Below are 26,781 nucleotides of genomic sequence, written 5' to 3' on the forward strand. Positions count from 1 at the left end.
ACATAATGTATATATTTAATAGAAACCTTCAATGTGTTTAATCGAAACAGTAAACATTAGCTACCATAGCATGACCAGTGGAATATATTGTTAGGCAAGATAGTCTTTTGGTACCTGTCAAAAATATCATACTTGGCCATCTACTTACACTGAAATTCCCTCTGTTCCTGGATTCAAAATTCCTTCTGTCCCCCAGTCAAAGAATATCATTTTAACATTTTTTAAATCTTCTTTTCTTCATATGAGTTTCCTGTGCAAGGAGAAGAGTATTCCCCTCCAGCTTTTTAAAAAGATTTTGTTTATTTATTTGAGAGAAAGAGAGCACAAGCAGGGGAAACAGCAAAGGGGCAGGAGAGGGAGAGCAAGAATCTCTCAAGCAGACTCCATGCTGAGTGCAGAGCCCGACATGGGACTTGATCTCACAACCCGAATGGAAACCAAGAGTTGGTTGCTCAATTGACTGAGCCACCCAGGTGCCCCCAGAGGAATATTCCTGAATGAAATGTAGTGTCTTTCCTTTTTCATAAGTTTATGCAGAGTCTGGAGGAGTAAATTTCCATGGGATGGCTCATATGGCATAAAGTTTCAAAATTATTTTCACATCCACATTCTTACTTAATTCCTTTACTGTCTTTATTCTACTACTATTCTATCCTAATTCTATTACTACTGTTACTATTGTACTCTTACCACCACTGCCTTTCATCTCTGAGATGAACTGGTACTACACCCTTACAAACTGGTTTATTGTATAACTTCCTAATAGATTCTCTGACTCCATATTCTTTGCTCAAATTCAGCATGCATTCCACTATTTAAATAAAACCCTGATTTATCAAACCTGGACTAATTGTTCTTTCTTTAATCCTTCTGCCCTTTGTTCTTGTCTGGGGCTTTACCATTTTTGAAGTGTTTTCATATTTATTATATCACTTAATTCTTATAATAGCCTTCTAAAGTATTATTAATCTTCCTTTAACAGATGAGGGAGCAACATATACCAAGAGGAACTATCAGCTAAGAAAATCACATGGGTAATATATTTCAGATTTGTGATTCACACCCAGATCTTTGGATTCTAACTCGAGTATTTTTGAAAATAGACATGCCTCTATTCCTCTGCCTGGCCTCCTTCTTAACAAACTGCACGTGATCCTTAGCCCCATCTGTACAAAGGGCCTGTTTCTATGTTCGTACCACATAACCTCATACTCCCTAGCAACAGCGGTGTAGATATTTGACTCAAACAGTGTCATTCTAATTCTCCATTCCAGGGCATTGGAAATGGATCACAGAGACTCTGATAAATTGTTGGGAACTAGTGCTAGGAGGTACAGTGTGGGTTTTTTTTCCTTGTATGTGCATATCTTGGTGTTTATTTCTCGGGGGTCCCAAATTGACAGAGAGAGAAAAGAAGTAGGCAATGAAAAATAGAAATGAAGGAAAGATTAATCTTGGCTCTTAACTTTCCAGTTCCTGGTTCCACATGTTTGTGGGGGCCCAGATAAACTTCCTGCCCATTCTTGAATCTGTGAGAAATTCTTTTTAAATAGACCCTACTGGGATCCCTGGGTGGCGCAGCGGTTTGGCGCCTGCCTTTGGCCCAGGGCGTGATCCTGGAGACCCGGGATCGAATCCCACGTTGGGCTCCCGGCATGGAGCCTGCTTCTCCCTCTGCCTGTGTCTCTGCCTCTCTCTCTCTCTCTCTGTGACTATCATAAATAAATAAAAATTTATTTAAAAAATAAAATAAAATAAATAAATAGACCCTACTTCATCTAAACTTTATCAAGTGGATTTTTGGTCTTATTGTCAATGATATCTAAAGCATGTTATTCTTTCCATTCCTTTTTTCTTCCTTACCGCCCATGTTTTTGCTCATGCCACTCCTTCTGCCTGGAATGCTTTCTTATTCAATTCTCTCCCTTTCAAAATTCTGCCATCCTTCAAGTCCCAGTTCAAACACCACATCTTCTCTAATGCCTTCTTTGTTCATTCTACTTGGAATGAACAATCACTCTGTATAACTATAGCATTCACTTGGTATCAACAATATAACACATCACAAACAGTTTTGTAGAATTCTTTGTGTGCATATCTTATCTGGCCTATTGTTGAAAAAACCTCTTGAGGATAGAAAACAGAATATTCATTTTAACTGCCCCCCCCCCCCCATTGAGCCAACACAAGATAGTTGTTCAATTAATTGTGACGGAATGAATGAATATACATACAAAGATCTTGACCCATTCAGTTCTGAAAGGGACTGAGGCCTGAGGCACATCTGGATATCAGAACTGGAGCCATGTATGATATATGTGTAACTATTCTCACATAGTCAGTACCAATGGATTTCCCTGCTGGTTTAGCTACACTATCATTGGGATAAGAAAATAAAACTGAACTAACAGCTATTTGAACTGTTGGTACCCCAGGACAGAACAGAGGTGAGGTGGGCCAAAACATTTAAGTTAATTGCCTCCTAAATGCAAAGGGAAAAATTTAGCTCAGGATTTCCTAAACTGTATTCAGTTCTGAGATAAGGAATAATAACTATTTAGTATAGAACTCAGAGTTGTATAGTGAAAATATTGATGATGACAATAACATCGAATTCTGAATTTATTTAGTATTTGTAATTCTTGTGCACAGGAACAATAGTGTCACCAAATGTGATCGGCAATTATAGTTAAGAAGATAATATTTTACTTCTATATTTATATGTTTTATATGTGGACATACATATTATTATGGTGAAATTATTATATTATTATATATTATTATTATATTTTAACAATATTTTCATATTCTATTTATTTATCCATGAGAGACAGAGAAAGAGGCAGAGACATAGGCAGAGGGAGAAGCAGGCTCCTCGCAGGGAGCCTGATGTGGGACTGGATCCCTGAACCTGAGATCATGCCCTGAGCTGCGGCTGACACTCAACTGATGAGCCATCCAGGCGTCCCACTTTATAATTATTTTAATTTTTTATTAAAATACATTTTAAACATTGTGTGATTTGTATTGTGAGCTTTCATAGTTTATGCCCTCAACACCCTCATCCTTTTCTCTGTTGGTACTTGCTTGGCAAAACTCCTGGTATAATACAACTTCCCACCTACTCAGTCTTACCAACTGGAGAAAAAAAAAATTATCATGCTGACTGGACTCACTTTAAAATTGTGACTTCAAGTTTCAAGTGGGTTCTCAATGTTGTCCAGCCATTCTTTACATTTCCCTAGTCATTTGACTCACCGGCTTTTCCAGATGATGCCATTCATTCCTCTACACCTCTCTTTTCCATTTTAGTTGATGATTTCACTTTTCATTTCACTGAGTGAAAGAAGCCGTCAGAAGAGAAACTTTCACAACTTCTCATCACTAATCCTATCCTTCCCCCTCTATTATGAAGGCTGAATTGTTTCTATTGCTGTCTGAATCCAACCCCTACTTCTGTGCTCTGGGTCCTATCCCCTTTTGCCCATTCAAGAACTTCACTTCTAAAATTATCTTATCTCTTTTCTGTATCAGTTTTCCTCTTTTTGTGAGATCATCAACACTAACATAGAGGTATATTTAACAGCCCTCCTGGGTGGCTTGGTTGATTAAACATCAACTTTTGATCTCAGCTTAGGTCTTCATCTCAGGGTTGTGAGTTCATGCCCCACATTGGGCTCCAGGTGGGGGTGGAGCCTAAATAATAATAATAAAAAGAGAAATATACTTAATATCTCTAATTTAATAAAAGAAACCTCTTGATCTCTCATCCTTCTTTAGACACTGCCCCATTTCTTTAATCCTTTTTATAGAATTAAACTGGAAAGAAAATTTTATAAATGTGCTGTTCCTATGTAGTCATCTTTCAGTTCTGAATTCACTGCAAATAAGGCTTTATGTTCTCATCATTCCACTGTAAATACTCTCATCAAGTCTACCACTGCCCTCCATATCGCTAACTTCAATGCTGAGTTCTTAGTGTTCATCATGCTTCACCTCTTCGTAATATTCAACATAGTTGATCTTTTCGGAATACATGCTATGTTGGCCTCCAAGAAACTTCCTTCTCCTGGTCTTCCCCCTATCTCTTTGGCTCCTTATTCATAGTCTACTTTGTTGTTTCCTCCTCATTGTTTTGACAAGTAAATGTCAAAGCTGGGGTTCCCTAGGGCTCAGTTTTCCTTTATTTGTCCTTACTCCCTGGGAGATCTCAGCCAGTTTTATGACTTTGCAAACCATATACATATACTCTTTCCCTTTCCTTTCCTTTCCTTTCCTTTCCTTTCCTTTCCTTTCCTTTCCTTTCCTTTCCTTTCCTTTCCTTTCCTTTCCTTTCCTTTCCTTCCCTTCCCTTCCCTTCCCTTCCCTTCCCTTCCCTTCCCTTCCCTTCCCTTCCTTGAAATCTTGAAAAATAGTAAAATCATGAAAATCAAGGAAAGAGTAAGAAATTGTTCTGGAATGAAAAAGACTAAAGAAACATAATTCTGAATAGAATTATTTTTTTTTTAAGATTTGTTATTTATTTTAGAGAGAGAGAGAGCATGAGCAGGTGGGGCAAAAGGAGAGGGAGAGAGAATCTCAAGCAGACTCAGCACTGAGCCTGGAGCCCAATGAGAGGCTTGATCTCATGACCCTAAAATCACCACCTGAGCCAAAACCAAAAGTCAGCACTTAACCAACTGCATTATCCAAGTACCCTGAATCCTCTTGATATAAAGGTCACTAGGATTAGATGGTGGTAATATGACAGCCTTAATTTCTGGATTTCAATAGTTTTATTGTGGTTAAGCAGGAAAATGTCCCTATTTGTGGGAAGAATACACTAAAGTATTAGGAAGTGATAAGATATGAGGCAGCATTCTCACTAGGTCATTATTGAATCAACATTGACTCAAGTGACCAAGGAAAGAGTTGTTTATGCTGTACTTGCAACTTTCCTGTAAGTTTGAGGTTGTTTTTCTCCTCCCCCCCGCCTTTTTTTTCTTTTTTAAAGAAAACTATATGTTGATGAATCTTTGAGACTCATCTCTCTATCTAGCTAATACCCAAGATCATATACCTAATTTTAATGTTAAAATCTTCACTTGGATGGTGAATTGTTTTCAAACTTAAAATGTAAAGCTGAACTTTAGATTATATACAGTCTTCCAACTCCATTTGTCCCTTCCTCAGTGTTACCACCATTTACCTAATTGCTGGAGTCAAACTCTTCATATGATACCTGATTCCTTTTCAACTCTCAGGTCATCAGCAAATCCTATTGGTTCTATCTCCAAAATACATCCAGCATCCAATCACCTCTTCCTACCTCTCCCTATATGCCTCTATTTCAAACTACCATCACCTTTTATCTGGTCTTCTAAACCAGTTTCCTAAATGGTCTCCATGTTTCTACTCTTGTTCCTCCATAGCCAGTTCTCAACTCTAGAGCCGGGTTGATCTTTTTATTTTTTTATTTTAAAAATATTTTATTTATTTATTCATGGGAGACTCAGAGAGAGAGAGAGAGGCAGAGACATAGGCAGAGGGAGATGCAGCATTCCAGTAGACCCCTGATGTGGGTCTCGATCCCTGGACCCAAGCATCACACCCTGAGCCAAAGGCAGACACTCAACTACTGAGCTACCCAGGCATCCCCAGTTGATCTTTTAAAGTATAAAACCAATCATGTCACTCCTCTATTTAAAATGGTTTCTATCAACATGGAATGAAATCTAAGTTGTACACACTGTGGGCCATGGTCTACAAAGGCACTCTATCATATTGGCCACTGGCTGGCTCTTCCCACTCCCCCAATCTCATCTCCTACCACTTTTCTTTCAATAACTAGCCCCAATCACATTGGCTTCTCTGCTGTTCTTAGAGCATACCAAGGACTCTCCCACCTTAAGCCATTTGTACTAACTGACCCTCACATCATAGATTTTCTGACACTTTCCCACAGAGGCCTCTCCTGCCTGCTTTATCTAAAATGGAATTTCCTGGGCAGCCCCGGTGGCGAAGCGGTTTAGCGTTGCCTGCAGCCTGGGGCGTGATCCTGGAGACCCAGGAGACCCAGGATCGAGTCCCATGTTGGGCTCTCTGCATGGAGCCTGCTTCTCTCTCTGCCCATATCTCTGCCTCTCTCTCTGTGTGTGTGTCTCTATGAATAAATAAATAAAATCTTTAAAAAAAAATGAAATTTCCTATTGCTTATTTATTTATTATGTTTTATTTATTTAAATTTTTATTTTGATTGCAGTTAGTTAACATACAGTGTTATACTAATGTCAGGGATACAATATAGTGATTCAACATGCTTTTATTTTTCCTCATTGCATTTATCAGCACTGGACATTATATTATACTGCCTATTTATTTTTTAACTACTGGTGTTTTCTACAAGTATCTACAAGTTATTCTGAACTTTTTCTATCATGTTTATTGCTGTATCTCAGCACCAAGAGCAGTGTATTCTACCTAAGAAGTACTCAATAAATATTTGTTCAGAATGAATGGGAATATTTACTATTAAAATGACCAAATGGGGATCCCTGGGTGGCGCAGCGGTTTGGCGCCTGCCTTTGGCCTAGGGCGCGATCTTGGAGACCCGGGATCGAGTCCCACATCGGGCTCTCAGTGCATGGGGCCTGCTTCTCCCTCTGCCTGTGTCTCTGCCTCTCTCTCTCTCTGCGACTATCATAAATAAATAAAAATTAAAAAAATAAAAAATAAAAAAAAAATAAAATGACCAAATGAAGATGATGCAGAAAGCTTTAGTCAAGAAGGAAGGAGAAGGCTTTGAAGTAATATCCCTCAAAGGCAGAGTGTTGAGGGTAGGTAAAGGTCATATATTATTCTGATTAGAGAAAAAAGTAATAAGGGAATCATGCCAGGGACACAAATCTATTATGTCCCTATACTTTTCCTTTTCTTCCTTCTATTTATCCTCTTAGAAGGAAAGTTTTTGGATAAGAGAAAGTTAAAATACGTAGAAATGTTATTCATTAGCAAGCTATGTAACATAGTCAGTCATTGGAATTATTCCACAAACTGAAAAACTATACATATATATAAATAAAAAAAAATACTGAAAGTATTCATCGTGGAATGATGAAGGAGTTCAAATAAACTATTGATAAATAGTTACTGCTTAGAGATAAAAATATTAACTTTTACTTTGCATGGAAGTGACTACTTTATGATTTTTAAAAATCATTTGATATTCTTATTATTTTAATGAAGGATGTCATCTTTGTTAAAGCATAATTTATTGGAGAGCTGCTAATTCTGTCTTAAAGATGTCTCTGAAAAGTCTGGCTATTTGCAATCTGAAGCTGTGACAAATGTAACAGGAAGTTGCATAAAAATTTTTGAAAAAAGCACTCTAATGCAATAGGTGTGATTTTTCAGAGTGAAGCACCAGATCACCCAGCAGAAATTTCAAAACAAATTTCCACTGGTTAGATGGTTCTTAAAAACCACAAGAGTCAGGCAGTGGAAAGTGAGACTGCATTTGTGCATTTGTGAAGTGGTATTCTTTAGATAAAACAATGTTTTACATCCTACGCCTCTCTCACCTAAGGTAGGGCAGGGGAGGATGCTGGCCCTTTTACCCCTGGCCTAGTGAGTACAGATTCTTAAAGGATTATTCAGAAAACTATGGTGGGAAATTTGGGGTATAAAATACTGATATCTGATTCCTCCCACCACCCCTGGAAAATCTTGAGGGCCAGAAAGTGATGGCTTGGCAGGCTCTTTGTTATTGAAGAGGATATGCTCCGTTGCATTGGGCCCAGTAAACTCTCTTGGAATTTGTTAGGACAAATGATGCATAAAGCTTCCCATAGACCACATGTGGGCCACACAGGGGAGAACGAGCCAATCTAAAGAGATCTTTTTGACTCCTACTCAAGAGGACTATCTGATATGTCAATTGGGCTCTAACAGAAAGAACTGTATGGTGTGGATATCCAAAAAATCTGCAGCTAAGGGAGGAGTAGCCCCAAGAGGAATAGAATATATGTCCTGTGTCAGACATTGTTGGAGGAGTTGAGCTTGATTGACCAACCATGAGTCTCTGAGGAACGGTTCCCATAAGACAAAGAATCAATTTTAAACAATTTTAAACATTTTAAACATTTGACAGTCCCAGCAAGTATAAAGTCATCTCAATGTAGTACCAGCCAAGTAAGACCTTTCTGCTCCCTTTTCCCTATCCCCTCTCTGAACTGCAGCCCAGGGATTCCATCACAGTAACTACTGAGTAGAGAAGAAAGTAAATAGGAAAGAGAGAAACAGCTGACCACATTCCTTTTTATCTAAGACTTTCCTTTCTAAATGTCAAATTGAGGCTGAATTTTGTGATTTAAAGTAATTGTAAGATAAGGGAGCAGAAAAGTCATAGACTTGCTGGGATTTTCATGTTGGTCTCGGGGGAAAAACTCACCCTCTGAATTCATGTCAAGAGAACAGTTATGTTTTGACTATATCTCACAAGTCACACTAGCTCAATGTAACAAATACATAGATTTTTCCACTGTAAGGTTAGTGGAAACCTTTCAGAATTTGCAGGTACAGTCTTAGGAGAAAATACTCATTGCAAGCCCAAATTTATAAAATAAAAATTTTATAACTTCAGTATTAGTTTCATTCACCAATCACTATAGTGAATTCTGAAATAAATGAATGTGGAAAAAAGCTCTATGGAAGAAATAAATATAAAATTTGAATGAAAAAACTCAGTCTTCCTAAAGTAGGGGAAAATGCAGTATACTTTCAGTAAGATTAGCAAACTGAAATGTGTTTAAAATGCACCTTTTAGCAGTACATGGCTGGCTCAGTTGGTAGAGCATGAGACTGTTGGTCTTGGGGTCATAAGTTTGAGCCTCACATTGTGTGTAGAGACTACTCAAAGAAGTATTAAAATATACCTTTTAGCCATGGTTAAGAGGAAGAATTACCAAAAATATCATCCAAACTTTCTGTAATAGCTATCCTTCTAAATATGATGGATCCAAATAAATAGTATCAAGTTTAGAAGAATTACATTACTATGAAATGACTTTGTTTTTAAAGGAATTACATTATTATGAATTGGTTTTATTTATTTATTTATTTGAGAGAGAAAGAGAGAGAGCACACACATTGTGGGGAGAGGGGCAGAGGGAGAGAGAGAGAATCCCAAGCAGAATCCCATGCTCAATGTGGAGCCCTATGTGGGGCTGGATCTCATGACCCTGATGGCATGACCTAAGCTGAAATCATGAGTTGGATGCTTAACCAACTGAGCCACCCAGGCACCCCGTTATGAAACTATTTTAATTATTCTAAAATCATGAGAATCAATTAAGGAGTATGAATTTAAAATAAGGTTTAGGGGTAAGAGTGCTAGTTAGAATTAGGTCTAGCTATAGTGAGTAAAACCAAAAATAATAAATAACAATGCATTACACATACAAGGCTTAATTTTCAATAAAAGAAGTTTTAGAAGTTGGCATTTCAGGTGGTTTGGAACTTCTACAAAGTCATAAGGGGCCTAAATCCTTCCAGCTCATCATTTCACCATTCCCATGGTGTGCTCTGCTAGATTCAACCATATCTATGTTCTAGGTAAACAGGAGGGAAGAAAGAAGAGCCCATTCCTTCTCTTTGAAGAAAATGTCTCAGTTACTTCTCTTTGTCAGACTATAGTTGTAAGGGAGATCAGGAATTGCAGTTTTTTTTTTAGCTATGCACATTCTCATTTTGAATAAGTTTGGGGTTTTGTTACTCAGGTGGAAAGAGAAAATAGACGTAGTAGCAAGCAGTTAGGAGCCACTGGCATAGAAACTTAAATATATTTCTTCTAATAACATAGCTAGGGAAAGCCTTCATTACTAACAAATTAGAATTACTGATAAAAATCCTTACTTGTACTGTAGATATGATTTTCTTTAAATGCTTGCTTTCTCTTGAAGAGAACATTTTTTGTCACTTGCAACCAAAGAAAGACTACAATCAATTAGTAGGAAACTCAGTAACTTATTATATTATTTAAGCTTTCTATTTCATTGAGAAGATGCACCTCAGTAATTTCTTTTTTTTTTTTTAAGATTTTATTTATTTATTCATGAGAGACACAGAGAGAGGTAGAGACATAGGCAGAGGGAGAGTCAGGCTCCTTTCTGGGAGCCCGATGTAGGACTCAATCCCAGGACCCCAGGATCACGCCCTGAGCCAAAGGCAGTTACTCAACCACTGAGCCACCGGAGCGTCTCCATCTCAGTAATTTCTAAAACAAATTTGTTGATGTGTTCATTCATGCTATTACTCATAGAATAAACATTTACTGAATGTCTACACACTAGGGGAAAAAAAGACATGATTTTTGTCTTCAAAGATTTATTTATTTATTTATTTATTTATTTATTTATTTATTTATTTATTTTAATAAATTTTTATTTATGATAGTCACACACACACACACACACAGAGGGGCAGAGACATAGGCAGAGGGAGAAGCAGGCTCCATGCACCCGGAGCCCGACGTGGGACTCGATCCCAGGTCTCCAGGATCGCACCCTGGGCCAAAGGCAGGCGCTAAACTGCTGCGCCATCCAGGGATCCTTTCTTCAAAGATTTAAAATCTAGTGGAGGTAGTTATGAAAAATTTAAAATGTATGAAAGTGTTACAGGTGCTGTAAAAGTGTAAAAGTAAGAAAGTATGTACCAGGTGTTGTGGGTCCACAGAAGAAAAAGATAAGAATTTCATAAGAGATTCAAAGTTATGTATCCAAAGTAAGGCAGAAAGCGATGGTGGTATTAAATTAAAAATTATTATGCAATTTAAGATATACCAAAAAGTCTAGAAAGTAAATAGTTGACATCCATTTATAAACTATCTTACCTGGGCAGCCCCGGTGGCTTAGTGGTTTAGCGCCGCCTTCAGCCCAGGGCATGATCCTGGACACCCAGGATCAAGTCCCACATCAGGCTCCCTGCGTGGAGCCTGCTTCTCCCTCTGTCTGAGTCTCTGCCTCTCTCTCTCTGTCTCTAATAAATAAATAAAATCTTTAAAAATAAATAAACTATCTTACCTAATGAACTAAGATATTAAGGGTATAATCACAGGACATAATTTTTTTTCCCCACAGGACATAATTTTTGTTAAAAATAATCTGAAAGCCTAGGTTTTGGTATAAAATTTGAAATTATTAGAATTGATGTATATAGGTATAAACATTATAAACTAATGATCTTCCACAAGAAGTTGTTATTAAATCAAAGAAGTAAAGAGTAGTAAGAGTCTTTCTGGAATGGGAGAAGTGTTAGGGATCTTTCAAAACATTCTAAAGCAACAATGTTTTTCATTTACTAATTCTCCTTTATTTTTAGGTTAGGTAGACTCCAAAAGAAGTTATACATAAACCTTTTTTTTTTCTTCAAATTTTCAGCTTATTTTGTATGTGGCAAAGGGAAAAGGGACTCAAAATGTCTTGGGAGTAGGGGTGGGAGGTGGTGGAGAGGGCGTGGGTTTCCCTTGACTCAGAAGAGGAAAGTGGCAATTTTCCTTCCTTTACTGTGAAAGTATTTGTAATTTTTGAAGTTGTTTCTCTGCAAAACATATATATTTAAGGAATATTTCTGATACATCCGAAATCTAAATTCTAGGCCTGTGGCAAGTACTTCAAGGGAACTTGGGGTCACTGTCAAGGCTATGTCTGTGTGGCTGGTGTAATGTATGCATCAGGGAACAAGAACTCTGCTAAAATTGGTGACACAACATTGGCACAGAGGTAGGCTCCCTCTTTGACTAGATAGCTTCTTCCCATTGTTAAAACATGAGTTCCTGGGGCACCTGGGTGGCTCAGTGGTTGAGCATCTGCTTTCTGCTCAGGTTGTGATCCCGGGGTCCTGGGATCGAGTCCCACATTAGGCTCCCCACAGGGAGCCTGCTTCTCCCTCTGCCTATGTCTTTGCCTTTCTCTGTGTGTCTCTCATGAATAAATAAAATTTTGTTTAAAAAAACAAAAAAACAGCTCTTTTTCAATAGTTTCTTTACATTGTTAAAAATGTGTAACTTTAAAACCATTTCTTACATTGTTAAGAAAAAATAATGAAATCTAGAATGCTGCATAATAATCTAAAATTTTGAAAAAGATATATGTTGCCAATGTCAATATTTTGAAAGCAAGGTAGGGGAAATTCCCATGTTTTATTATTAATTAATTAATTAATTTATTTATTTATTCTAAAGATTTTATTTATTTATCCATGAGAGACACAGGTGGAGGGAGAAGCAGGCTCCATGCAGGGAGCCTGATGTGGTACTCAATCCCTGGTCTCCAGGATCACACCCTGGGCCAAAGGCGGCGCTAAACCACTGAGCCACCCAGGCTGCCCCAATTCCCATGTTTTAGAAAAGGAAAACAGAGAAACAGAGCATGAGGGGGAACTGATGCCAGGTACATACTGATATCCAATAGGAGTGGAGAACGTGCTAAGAGACTGGAAGACTAAAAAAACAGTGACTATTGATTTGTGCAACAACATGGATGAATCTCGAAATAAGTGTACCAGGTGAAAGAAGCAACACAAAACAATACATAGTATGTGATTCCATTTATAGAAAACTCTAGAAAAATGTAAACTAATTTATAGTGGTTATGTGAGGATGGGAGAGGGTGTAGGAGAGAGAAATTACAGGGAGGTATAAGAAAACTGTTTTGAGTACTGGATATGTTCATTATTTTGACTGTTGTGATAATTTCATAGATGTATACATACCTCAAAACTTGTCAAATTGAATACATTAAATATGTGCAGAAATGGTCAGATACATTCAAAAGAATGTATCTTTTTCACTTTTCACACCATACACGAAAATAAACTCAATATGGATTAAAGACCTAAATGTGAGACCTGAAACCGTAAAAATCCTAGAAGAGAACACAGGCAGTAATGTCTCTGACATCAGCCATAGCAATGTTTTTCTAGATATGTCTCTTTAGGCAAGGGAAACAAAAGCAAAAATGGACTATTGGGACTTCATCAAGCTTCTGCACATTGAAGGAAATGATCAACAAAACAAAAAAACAAAACTAAAAGGCAACCTACTGAATGGAGAACATATTTGCGAATGAGATATCCAATAAAGGGTTAGTATCCAAAACCTATAAAGAACTTATACCACTCGTGACCCCAAAATTAAATAATCCAATTTCAAAGTAGGTTGAAGACATGAAGAGATATTTCTCCAAAGAAGACATCCATATGGCCAACAGATACATGAAAAGATGTTCAACATCACTCATTATCAGGGAAATACAAATCGAAACTATGATGAGATATCACCTCACACCTTCAGAATGGCTAAAATCGACAACAGTTGTTGGAGAGGGTGCAGAGAGAGAGGAACCCTCTTGCACTGTTGGTGGGAATGCAAACTGATGCAGTCACTCTGTAGAAAACAGTGTGGAGTTTCCTCAAAAAGTTAAAATATAGAGCTACCCTGCAATCCAGCAATTGCCCTACTAGGTATTTACCCAAGGATACAAAAATACAGATTTAAAGGGTACATGCACCCTAATGTTTACAGCAGCATTATCAACAATAGTCAAACTGTGGAGAGAGTCCAAATGTACATTAACTGATGAATGGATAAAGAAGATGTGGCATATTTATATACAATGGAATATTACTAGGCCACAAAAGAAGAATAAAATCTTGCCATTTGCAATGACATGGATGGAGCTAGAGAGTATTATGCTAACTGAAATAAGTCATTCAGAGAAAGACATATATCATATGATTTCACTTATATGTGGAATTTAAGAAATAAACAAATGAGCAAAGGAAAAAAAGAGAGAAAGGCAAACCACGATTCTTAACTATAGAGAACACACTGATGGTCACCAGAGGGGAGATGGGTAGAGGGATCAGAGAAAGAGGTGATGGGGATTAAGGAGAGCACTAGTAGTGATTAGCACTGGGTGATGTATGGAATTGTTAAATCACTATATTGTATACCTGAAACTGATCTAACACTATATATTAACTATATTGGAAATAAATAAACAAATAAATAATAAATAAATAAATAAAATATAAATAAAATGTAGTCTATTATATGATGTTTATATACCTCATGAAGCTGTTAAAAAGAAACAAAACATCCAAGCAAGTTAAAGACATCCTTCTTCCCATATTTGTTTATGTAATTTATTTGTTTGAAGGAATTTGGTGGTCTGCCCTGTAGAGTTTACCACATTGTGGATTTTATTGATTGCAAAAAAAAAAAAAAAAAAAAAAGATTCTTATCTTTTAGAACTGTGTAATGAAGTATTTGTGGGTGAAATCTACATAGGTGAAATCAAGCTGAGTGATTGGCATCTGAAGACTCATACCATTCTCTCTAGTTTTATATGCTTTAACATTTTTTTTTTTTTTTGCTTTAACATTTTTGTAATAAAAAGTTAAAAAGAAGTCCTGGGTCCCCTGAATCTCTTAGGGTTCGAACATAGAAGTCAGAATTTTTAAATAAAGTCTTAGGGTAATTTTGTTATATATTAAAGAGAATCACTGCCCTAGACCAAAGAAAAAGGTTCTGATGGTGAGATGGGTGTTGGATATTTGTCACAAGGTATGGGAAAAACAGTTTTTTGGCATATGTCCTTTCTATTTCTTACCAAATTACAAAAGTTGTATGTTAGCTATCCTTTTTCAGAGAGACAGTTATGGCTTAGCCTACCTCTTCCACTGCTGAGGAGATTTTCTGATCCCTATATATATACACTGGTTTTGTTCTTATTCAATCTTAAAAGTGTGATTTTAATATAGGTTTGCTTTATCATATAGGCTTAGTATGATTTGCATGAATTACTCTGAATTTCAGCCCTACATAAAACTGAAATATAAAAGTTTGTCTTCTGTATATCTAATCTCCTCTATGACACCTTTGCTCTCTCAGGCTCCTTGTGTCTTTCCCACTAGTAGAAAATCACTAAAAAACTATATATGATAAATTCATTTATATAGGATTGCTGGTTAGAGTCATGGAGTCCTCTTCTCAGGTAAAGTAGATTTAATGAGGGCACAGGATTTAAATTAAAGTTGAAAAAAAGAAAGTGTAAGGGCACCTGGCTCAGGTGGGCTAGTGTCTGCCTTTGGCTTAGGTCATGATCCCAGGGTCCTGGGATCGAGCCCCACATCGGGCTCCTTCATCATTCAGCTGGGAGCCTGCCTCTCTCTTTCCCTTTGTTTGTTGTGTGCTCTCTCTCTCTTTCTCTGTCAAATAAATAAATAAATAAAATCTTAAAAAAAAAAAGTGTAGTGATGGATTCTCAGGCATCAAGTAACCTAGTGAAGAATAGAATTTTGGGAGATGGTTCCTTTCAAGACCCTTTACAAATTGACCAAGTAGATTGTTACCTATTCATCTCATTGAGAATATTATCCTTAGAAGAATCAGATAATGTCTTTTCTTTTGTAATGTGCATGGAAAACTTAATTTTGGCTGCAAGCAATAAAAAGCCAAATTTGAACATTTTTATTTATTTTTTAAAGATTTTATTTATTTATTCATGAGAGACACAGAGAGAGAGACAGAGAGAGAGAGACGCAGAGACACAGGCAGAGGGAGAAGCAGGGTCCATGCAGGGAGCCAGATGTGGGACTTGATCCCAGGACTCCAGGATCACGCCCTGGGCTGAAGGCAGGCGCTAAACCACTGAGCCACCCAGAGATCCCAAATCTGAACGTTTTTATTTTTTGAACGTTTTTAAATAGTCAATAAAATTTATTAGCTCAGGGAACTTACTAAATCTGGAGGAAGGGGTAGGCTTCAACCTGAGTTTGAGCTTTTCAATTATGCGTCAGCTTTATCCTCAGGCTGGCTCCCCTCAGCTGTAGCAAAGTGGCCATAGTAACTGTGGGACTTATGCCCAATCATCATACCAGCCAGAGTAAGAGACAGAGTACTTTCCTTCTGCTAATAAATAGGAGATCTGGCCTCCTTTATGATTGAACCAATTTAGATCTGTCCTTGAATACTGACAGTTAGGTAGAGACCAGATTAGGCTGGTTATGGACATCAGTTAGGGCCTAGACCTGGGATTGGAACTGGGTCTTTTCCCATTCAAATCATTAGCTGCCTCACAATTGCAGAGGGGTAAAAATGCATGCCCGGGCGGGGGGGGGGGGGGGGTGTCAACCAATAATGCCCATTAGAAAAGAAATATAATGTTTCACCCCCATTAAATATTGTGATTTAAACTCTTCCATTTTGTTCAGTGTGTAATTTGTTTCCTATTTTTGATATTATGAAATTTTAAATTGGGAGTTGCAGACTCACGTGAAGGAAACAGGGTAAGGTAAAGCAGGGAATACAGAAACTTTGAGAAAGAAAAGAATTCATGTCCTGTAGCCAGCCGATAGTCACCATGTGAAAATAGAGGTCCACTGTTAAGAAATCTTTCACTTTTTAAAGTTTTTTAAAATTTGTTCTTTTGAGAGAGAGCACACGCAAGCTAGAGCAGGAGACAGGGTCAGAAGGGAGGGAGAAGCAGACTCTGCTGAGCAGAGAGCCTGACATCTGGGGGCTTGATCTCAGGACACTGGGATTGACCTGAGTTGAAGGCAGACACTCAATTGATTGAGCCACCCAAGCACCCCCTTTCACTTTTTAGAGAAGCTGGAATGCATGTGAAATCTTCTGGCTTTTAATTTTTAACTTTGGCTAATTTGTTTAAGCACCATGCAGGCCAAACAAAACATGTTTGTGGGTCAGATCTGGACCTAGGCCATCAGTTTTCTGTCGCATTATGAGCCATGCTAGCATAGTTTATACTCTTCTCCAAAGTGAGAGCTTTTAGTCTTTTCAAGGATTAGGGCTGCTAGCATATGCTTATTGCAAGAGGAGTCATTGTGGGTAGAGAATAGAGCAGCACACATTATGGGGACAATGTTTTGTTATTAACTCTTTGGTATGTATTTAGAATTGTTTTCCTAGGGATAAGGATAAGTTTGTACATAATCACCTTCACTGTCTCTATCTAGGTTCTCTTGTGACTCATCTCTTATCTAGGTTCTCTTGTGACATCTCTTATCTAAGTTCTATTGTGAGGAACAGTTCAGTTTTACACAATGACCCCTGGTGATTAGAGGTGTAACGTGGCCATGGGACGGGGTTTGCTTTTTTTGTCAAAAAAGCTTCTCTCCAGTTAGAAGACATCAGAAGATAGAAACTTAACGTCTTTTTCATCTGTTGATTTCCTCATGGTTCCCAGTGTAACTTTACTCGCACTGCAGTAGAGGCTCAGTACTTACTTGTCAACTTATTTATCATTAGGCACTTGTTGGCATATTTTTAAAATAGATACAGATGATTTGAGTTATTCCAACCCTAATTTTATTAAATATCAAAATTCAGGCCCAGAACTAGGCCGACTCTTGGAATACAAAGGTTAGAGGACCTTCTGGGAAGCAGCCCAGAAGATAAGGGAAACAACAAATAGTTGCAACACTCTTGGTATGTCCCAGCATCTCTAGACATTTAAATCAGGAAAAAGAGAGAGAGGGGGGAGCCCATTGGACAAATTTTGTATTTTTCAGGGTAGTTTTTGGATCTAGTTGGGGAAATCAGGGCTGAGGAATTGAAGTGGGGTAGAAGGGAGAATTTTAAACTAAAGAATTCATTCTAGAGCTTAAATCTTTGGCCATACACAGCTCTTGCTGCACTATATTCACTTATTCCTACAATTACATGTTGGGAGTACTTTGGGATGAGTCAGGCATTGTGGAAGACATAAAAAATGAATGAACCAGGTTCTCAAGTATTCCCCAGAGGAATAAAGTATCGCACAGATTTATTTACCTAGATAGGGTTGAATATATTCGGTGCCACAAACCAACAGAAACAGAATGCTATGGAAATCAGGACAATTTACAGTTCATTTCTGGCTGCAGGAGCTACAAAGGAGGATACCGACAGTTCAAGGATCAGTGTACAGTGTTTGTAAAGGAGAAAGAGTTGGTTTGTCTTATCTCCACTAGTGTGTACACCCAAATTTATTGCCCCGAAGGGCAGAATGAGGACACGTTTTCCTCATACAAACACACAGCAGGTGTTTTCCCTCTTCAATCTCCCGAGTCCCACAGAACCTACTAGCAAGGGAGCGACGGACACGCAGACACCTTGGAAGAGGCAGAGAGGAGAGTAACCGGCGAGAAAAGTTAGTATTCTTGAGGGTGACTTCCTTGAGGATTACTGGGCGTGAACAGTGAAGAGATGTAAACCAAGTTTACGGGCAGAAACACAATCGCCCCAAATTTAGGATCATCTAAGAACGCGCCGACCCCGCGGGGCGGGCCTCCGGCTCCCCCGCCCCCCCGCCCCGCGCCGGGCTCGGGGACGCCCCGCCAGCGAGCCCGAACCCGCGGGCTCCACAGGCGCAGGGCCCCCTCAGGAAGGTTCTGAGGGCCGCGACCGCCTCCCGCCCTTTCCCGGCCCCCCGCCCCTCCCCCCGCCCCCAGCCCGGCCGCGGCCAGGCAGGGACGTGTACGCGCGTGCGCGCCGCCCCGGGGGCAGAGAAGGCGCCTCCGCCCTCAGGAGCGCGCACGCCGCGCCGAGGGGCCCGGACGCGCGCGCTCCCGGCCCGCCTCCTCCTCGGCCCGCCCCCTCCCTCGCCTCTTCCTGCCGGGCGGGCCTCCCCTCCTCCCCTCCTCCCCTCCTCCCCTCCTCCCCCCTCTCCACTCCCTCCGCCTTGCTCCCTCCGCCCTCCTAGGGCTCTGGCGGCCGCGGAGTGAACGGGACGGGCCCGGCCGCAGAGCGCGGGGCGGCGGCTGGGACGCGGGCGCCCGGCCGAGTTGTTCCGGCCCTGTCGGCGGAGACGTGAGGAGGTGAGGCGAGGGCGGCCTCCGAGGGGCCGGCGGGCGGGCGGGGCGCCGCGGGCCGGGCCGGGGGTGTTGGCGTCGGAGCTGAGCCGGGGGGGGTCGCGTGGGGGCCGGGCCGAGGACGCGCCGCGAGAGGACCACGGGGAGGAGGGCACACGGGGCTTTCGTGGCCGTCGGTCGCTTCCTGGCCCCCACGGCTCTGCCCGCCGGTCGCTCTTCCTGGCCCGGGCGGGCGGGCGGGCGGGCGGAGTCGGGACGCCCCTCACCTGGGGGCGGGGCGGGGACTTGGGCGCTCGCCCCCCGCCGAGCCCCCCTGACGTGCCGCCGCCTCCGCCGCCCTGCCTCGCTTGCCGCCCGGTTCGCGGGCTCCGCAAGCCGCCCTGTGTCCGGGGGGGGCGTGTGGTTAGGGTATTTTTTTTTTTTTTTTAAAATCCACACTCAGGCTTCTGTTCGTGACCGCGTCTCGCCCTCGCGCTCCCCCTGCCTCCGCCCGGCACTTTGCTCCGCTCCTGCTGTGGATGCTTGTGGTTTTTGCAGTTTGGGATGGGCTGCGTCCTGGGCAGATCTCTACCTGCAAGGAACGCCCCGCTTCGGAGTTGACCGCCTGGCCCCGAGAATCCTCTGTCCAGGTGTGGGTGCTCGGTGTCCTCAGAACTGACTCAAAGTTTCTGAGACTGGACTAGTACTTTGCACCGGTCGGCAACGGTGCAGGGCTGGGCAGTGCGTCAGCATGTGGAAAGGGGCCCTGGCCGGCAGAAGGTGGCTGGATGCTAGGGCACTGGACTGACAGGGCTTGTTTCGGATCCCGGGGCGATGTGTCCACGTACTTGTGAATTCCCCTTGTACCTCTCAGGATGATCTTAGAAAACTTGCCAAATGCAGGTGGTCACTTGCAGAGCTGAAGGTTTCCTACGAGTGAGGAGAAACCCCAACCTCGTTACACTAATTAATGGTAAGGAGAACTTTGGCGTGCTTGAGAGATGTCGGCGCTGACTGGAAAATGGAATTCAAGGCCTGCATCTTTGGTCCTGGAAGGTTTAGGGATTTTTTTTTTCCAATATTTTCTTGTTCTTTTTTTTTTTTTTTAAGATTTTATTTATTTATTCACGAGAGAGAGAGAGAGAGAGAGAGAGAGAGGCACAACACAGGCAGAGGGAGAAGCAGGCTCCCTGCATGGAGCCGTGGGACTTGATCCCCAGTCTCCAGGATCACGCCCTGAGCTGAAGGCAGCGCCAAACCACTGAGCCACCCGGGCTGCCCCAAATTTTCTTGTTCTTGATGTGGGGTAGGTAGTTGGGAGTTTTAAAAACACAATTTCATGAAAACGCTCTGACTTTTCTTACAGTAGTGTTTATATTTAGCTTCTGTACTTTTGTAGAATATCCAATACTGTGATGTCAGAAAGTACAAAGATGAAGTTTGCTTGTGGTCAATTTGGAAGTGGATTTTTTTGTCCATGGAAAATATTGGTCCACAAGCTGCTAGAGCTGGAGAACTGACCTATGATTCATTATCTTTATTAAAAAAAAAAAAAAAAACCCCATAGGAAACTGACAGTGAACTTGCAAAGGAGAAAGACCAGATGGATTTCATCTATTTGTGTTTAAATGCTCACCTGCTAGATGACTTAGTTGAGGCTATTGACTTAGACTGTTGTCTATATTAAATCAGTTCAGGGATCCCTGGGTGGCGCAGCGGTTTGGCGCCTGCCTTTGGCCCAAGGCGCGATCCTGGAGACCCGGGATCGAATCCCACATCGGGCTCCCGGTGCATGGAGCCTGCTTCTCCCTCTGCCTGTGTCTCTGCCCCTCTCTCTCTCTCTCTTTCTCTCTCTCTCTGTGACTATCATGAATAAATAAATAAAATCTTTAAAATAAAAAAAAAAACCAATTAAATCAGTTCAAAATGTGCTTTGATATTATGTATTAGTGAGTCGCCTGGGGAGAAGTGGATGTAGTTGGGCAGTGCTCATATGTGAACACATTATATAGCCTACATTGTATACTAGAAAGCTGGAAACAAAGTAGTAGATCCAGGTACTATTGGGACATGTGGTGAACACATCACCAAGCATGAAAAGGTGTGACGATACATGTATGAAGTTTTGTTTTTAGTTTTTGTTCTGTTTGGCCTGTTTTGATAGGAACTTTTATACATTACAGTTTTGATATCCTGAGAATTTTTGTTCCTTTGCTAATGTTTCATGATTCAGATGCTTTTCTTTTCATTCTAGTAGTTATGCTGTTTTTCTTTGAATGACAGAATTTTATAAGACATATGAAACAAAAGTTTTCATGTTTACTCACCAATGTAAAATTTGTGACTTCTAAAAAGTTGTAATTAAAATTTTTCTTTGCTTTAACCCAGATTTCAGCTTGTTCAATTACTGTATATTTACTTGAACTCAGATGATACAACATTAAAGCTGAAAGTCGTTTTATCCATTCTTAATGGAGTAGTTAAAAGAAGGAATTTTGTTGTGCTAAGAAAAAATATTATGAGTGGGAGATAGCCAAGCTTCAAGAGATGAACTTTGAAGAGAGTAATAGCTAAGTAGCAAAAATTTCTTGCATTGAAGGTGTAGAACTGGGTCTGCATTCCATCCTACCATTGTCTTGAAGACGGATGTAGGGATGATTCTGGTGGAAAGAGAATATTTAGAGAATAAAGTAGATACTGTAGTCTATAGGTATTTGTCTCAACTTTTAATGAGTTGGTGCTTGTATGTAGCTCTTGCCTTGTATAAATAGCTCAGCCACTGGGTCTCAGGATGACCAGGAGCACAAGGCTATTCTAGCCTCCGGTACTGCAAAGATAGCTCAGGAGATAGACTTATGTGCGTTTGCCACCACTAACAGAAGAAACAGAAAAAGTACAGACTTGAGCCTGAGTTATGGTATAAAACCTATATTTTAGAGGAGAGGTTTAATATTGTGAATATAGAACAAGGCATTGCTTGACTTGACTTGTGTCTTTTCAGAGTGGTAAATGATTTTCACTTTATGGTTAGTATTTGAAATTGGGTATAAGTATGTGAACTTCAGTGGACCCCTAATAAGGAAGAGTTAATGGATTTAGTAGAACTTGTATGTATCTTTACATTTATCTTTTCATATTTCATTTATTTTCCGTATTGCACTCATTCAACAGGTAGGATGCCAAAATTGACTATAGTAAGTTTGTGCTCATGCTGACTCCTTTTTGTCTTTTTTTTTTTTTTTTTTTTTTGGTGCTTTTGGGTGTAATTTTGGGGGATTTTCCTTGGAAACTTATAGGCGTATACTTAGTTGATTTGGAGTTAGACTTGGGCTACGATTATTAGTGTACTTGAAATTCTGAGCCTTCTTGTTTTCTAAATAGCTTTAAAAATAGAAAACATAAGTCTTTATAAACACTCAAGAAAAATCTGGTTACAGATTGTGTTGTTGTGATAGACATAGAGCAGCCAAAAATATATTTAAGAAACTTCCCCTCTCCTTACCCAGTTTAGTAAGCTTAAATAAGATGAAAAGGTCCCCCCCCCCCATAAAAGCCTGATTTTCCCAGAATATCAAATCTAACAACTGTTGGCTGTGCTGTTTTTTCCCTTGCTTATTCTAAATTCAACAAGTGCATGTCTCTATGATAGAAACTTAATTCTAATAGGGATGAAAGCTTGTGCTGGAGAAATTGGCTGGGAAACATCAAATATGGAAATTTACTTTTTTATAGCACTGGTTTTCTCTGTACCTGAATTCTCAGTGGAGTGGGGACATGGGCACAAATGTCCCAATACTTGGGTTTTTTTTTTTCATATACATTTCCTCTTCCTCTCCCCTATCCCCATCCCTTTGCTAAATTAGCCACTACTACTAGTAGGAGTGTGTTATGTCCTTCAGGTGTGTGGAGCTGAACTAAGTCTGAGAACCTTAGCCCTTTTGTGATACTCCCTAAGCCAAATTCCCACTCTGTAAATGGCCTTCTGGTGATATTATTAGGCATCTGTGTAGCTCTCATTTTTGAAGAGAAGTAGATTTTGGTGGTAAAGAAATTACATATATAACCAAGAATAATTTATTTATTTTATTGCATTGTGTAGGACACATGGAAGAGACTAGGAGATTGTTGAGCTGAATATTTATTGAACTGTTTTGACAGTGACACATTGTATGTCTTGACTCAATCCTCCCCCTCCCCTCACACTCATGTGACTGCATACAAGGTTGAAAAAAAAAAAGTTTGGCAAAATAATACTTATCTTTTTAGGACCTTGCTAGAACTGGCTCATCATACTGGCTTGCAGAAGCAGTGTGCCTTTCTTTTTGCACATAGCTCCATGTTCAGTGACATCATGCTAGTAGCTTGAAGTTGGCCATGGCCTGAGAGTATTTATACCAGGAAAATCAGCAAATGGTGCAGTTTAGGACTTTTTTCTCCCCTTTATATAGCCAGTTGTTGAACATTTTCAGCACACTGCTGCCTACAACACACATTGATATTATCTATTCCGCTTCATTAAAAAAATGCTGAGTTTTGACCCCTACATTGATTTTATAACCAGCTAATGATAGATGGCAGCCTATAGTTAAAAACTGGTTTTGTCCACCCTCTTCACTCTGCAGATGAATGTTATACAGAGTTGAAGTTCAAGGTGATATAGATAGTTATTAGCAAAGCCAGGTCTCCAGAATCCTAGTAATCTGGAGTTTTTTTCTAGTGGCTTCTCTCCTGACCCAAAGCCATTCATGTAGCTCAGTTGAGGTATTTAATATGTGCCAGACATTGTGTTAAGCAGTTTGAACAGAGGTGAATAAGGCATGGACTTTGCCCATAAGGTCTTTATATAGGGATTGAATATGGAAACCAAGATTCTAAGGCAGAAAGTAACTTGTGGTAAAGAAATAAAGATAAGGCACTCTGAGAGTTTAGAGGCAGGAGAGAGCAATTACTTTTGGTTGTAAGGATAAGGGAAGAGAGGACACTTAAACTATGCTTTGAAGAATAGATAGGGTTTGCACATATGGAAATAGGACAAATAGTATGTAAAAAAAAGGCCTGCCAGGGTAATCAAGGGCATAGAGGGAAAGGGCTAACTAAGCGAGAGAGTCAGCACTGGATGGTGAAGAGCCTTGAATGCCACTTTTCCTTTCTGCTCAGTTTATCTTTCATTGTTTTGACTCTGGCGTCATCTCGTACTTCTTAACGTTAAAGAAGCTTTGTATGCTGTGTTCTTGATTAGAATATGACCCAGAGGGCACATGAGTATCCTTAGAGTAAAAGCTGAAGGAAAAAATTATTACTGTTAGGGAAGTAACCTCAAGTTTACCAATCCTAAAACTGTAGGAAAGTAAGGGAAAATTTTTTTTTTTTTTTTTTTTGTAAGGAGATACCATTATTTTTTGTTTTACTAAACAGTATCACTTTGGCTGTAGTAGAGGAGGAAGCAGTTTTGAAAGTATTTTCAAAGTACCTTCTAAAATGTGATTTCTGAATGACTGGATCTTAATTTTTGGAGGCAGATTTGGTTCAGGCAGAAAGGCAGTCTTTACAGATTGACTAAGCCGACTAGCTACCAGAATTTAGGGCAGCAAGGGAAGGGTATATTACTACCACAGCCAGAAGTGAGGGATTGATGGATTTTTTTTTTTTTTTTTTTTACTCCAAGTTCCTTGAATTTTGGCATTTATATATTTGACAGTCTGTGTGACTGAGGATGTTTTGAAGTCCTGGACAGAGCTTGCCTTGTTCCATAGGTGAATTAGGTGGCTAGAAATGAAGATAAGTGACAGTAAGGTGTGTCTGTTAATCAGATTGGCTGGTGGTAGTTCTCAAGGTTTTCTGTTCTGATAATTTCACACTTACTGTTTCTGATTAAAATGCTGGACAATTTGAAGAAGCTTTACTTCTTTTTGACCTCCTAGTTCTGTAAAGGTAAAAAGCCCTTTTAGAGTGTTGCCCAGGTAACAGCACATACAGAGACTGTTAGAAGCGTGTGGAAAATTTTGGTAATCTTGGTGATGAAGTCGCTATAGTAAATAACTGCTTGTTGGTAAAAGCTGGGCTACTTCTGGATGGTTGACAAAGAATTTTTGGGATGAGCTTTTGTTCCAAAATAAATACGAATTGTGTTGTTGCCATACTGTTTTTCTCACTTCTTTAAGCTTCTGATACATAAAGTTTGTCATCCTATCATTTTAGATTTTGGCAGTTTCATATGAACTGTTCCACAGGATAGCACGCCCCAAATAGTATGATAAGAGTTCAGATGCAGCATGCTTCAGATACCTCACACCAGTTGAATGGAGTAGCTAATCATGTCAGCACAGGGTGTTGGTTTTTTGTTTGTTTGTTTCTTTCTTTTTTTTTTAAAGAAGTGTTAGGTTTCCCAAATAGAGTTTATTAAAATCCTTCCAAATTTGCTATGATCATTTTTTTTGTGGTACAAACTGTGGTATTGTATTGATGTCTTTAAGTTGTGTATTTTCTTCAGATATACCCGTACACAGAAATGTGTATTATGTATGTTTATGCATGCATACCACCCACTAGTTGCTGACATTTGTGGTGAAAATAGAGTCTACTTGGCAAATGATTAAAAAGAACAAGTAGACTCTTTGAATGCTATCATGTCAAATAGTGACAGATAATGAAAGTAATGTAAATCCCCAAAGGAAATTTTTTTTTTTTTTTGGTACACCAAATTTCTAGGAAAGGAGCACATTTAAAAGGGCAAGTCTAAAAAAAAGGGCAAGTCTAGGATACATTCACATACCAGTGAAGGATTTCTGAACTTCTCTCTGGTATATACACACACCCATATTCTGCACTCATTATCAGCAGTAAACAAAATTATAGGACTTCAAAATTTGACTTCCACTACAGGGGGATGCAAATAACAAATACTATTTTTAGAAAAAATAGAAACCTGTGGTTTTCACTTTTGCAGGTTTAAGAGACAGAACACTAGTTTTTTTTTTTTTTTAAGAGTTTTATTTATTTATTCATGAGACACACACACACACACACACACACAGGCAGAGACCTAGGCAGAGGGAGAAGCAGGCTCCATGCAGGGAGCCCGATGTGGGACTTGATCCCAGGACTCCCTGAGCTGAAGGCAGATGCTCAACCACTAAGCCACCCAGGCGTCTCAGAACACTAGTTTTTGATAAATCATTTTTTAAAAAATTTTTATTTATTTATGATAGTCACAGAGAGAGAGAGAGAGAGAGAGAGAGAGGCAGAGACATAGGCAGAGGGAGAAGCAGGCTCCATGGAGCCCGATGTGGGATTCGATCCCGGGCCTCCAGGATTGCACCCTGGGCCAAAGGCAAGTGCCAAACCGCTGCGCCACCCAGGGATCCCTTTTTTTTTTTTTTTTTGATAAATCATATAGAATATTTATCTCGTGCTTCAAGATCTATACGTCATTTTGAGGCCCTTTGCTAAGAGCATTGTACAAATGCAAATGGTTCTTAATTCTTAAAGTGGTTATTAGGAATTTCCTTGAGTAGTCTCTTTGGAGTAATTTATCCTGTATAAATTGAATAGATTGTATTTTAGTTTAGTAAAAAGTCAGCGACTGAAGGGAGCCTATATAATATACTGGCAGACAATAAATTTTCTTAGGTTGTTTTATTGTAATTTTGTTACTTTAGCATCTGAGGCCATCAGACCTCATTCATTTATTCTACAAAGCTCTTCCCTCATGAACTGTATTCGTTCATTTTAAATCTTTGTCTCATATTTGCCCTACTGTTAAGGATCATGGTTGGACTAATGTTTTGATTTGCCTTTGTCCTAGTCTTTGTGGAAAGATGAGTTACTGCCTATCAAGTTGGTATCGAATTGTAATTCAGTTAATGTCTTCTTTCCTCCATCCATTTTTCCTTCAATATTCTAGAATACTATTATTATTCATATCCTAGGACCTATACTAATGAATCTATA

At 39.6% G+C, this 26,781-nt stretch overlaps 1 protein-coding gene across 5 annotated transcripts in view; it reads left to right on the plus strand.

The window, feature by feature from the left end:
- Positions 1-18,669: 18,669 nt before the first annotated feature.
- Positions 18,670-26,781, plus strand: part of RABGAP1L (RAB GTPase activating protein 1 like) — a 735,225-nt gene continuing 727,113 nt past the window's right edge. Inside the window, exons 1-2 of one of the 5 annotated variants that reach the window (XM_077901749.1) lie at positions 18,670-18,858; positions 19,295-19,481. In XM_077901749.1, coding sequence (XP_077757875.1) covers positions 19,371-19,481 — 111 coding nt within the window. In that variant the 5' untranslated portion in view covers positions 18,670-18,858; positions 19,295-19,370. Of the gene's footprint in view, positions 18,859-19,294; positions 19,482-19,509; positions 19,805-26,781 lie in introns of those variants that run through there. The other 4 variants (XM_077901744.1, XM_077901750.1, XM_077901747.1 and 1 more) reach the window with 4 other exon arrangements.

Source organism: Canis aureus, chromosome 6 (genome assembly GCF_053574225.1).
Source record: "Canis aureus isolate CA01 chromosome 6, VMU_Caureus_v.1.0, whole genome shotgun sequence".
Taxonomy (NCBI): Eukaryota; Metazoa; Chordata; class Mammalia; order Carnivora; family Canidae; genus Canis; species Canis aureus.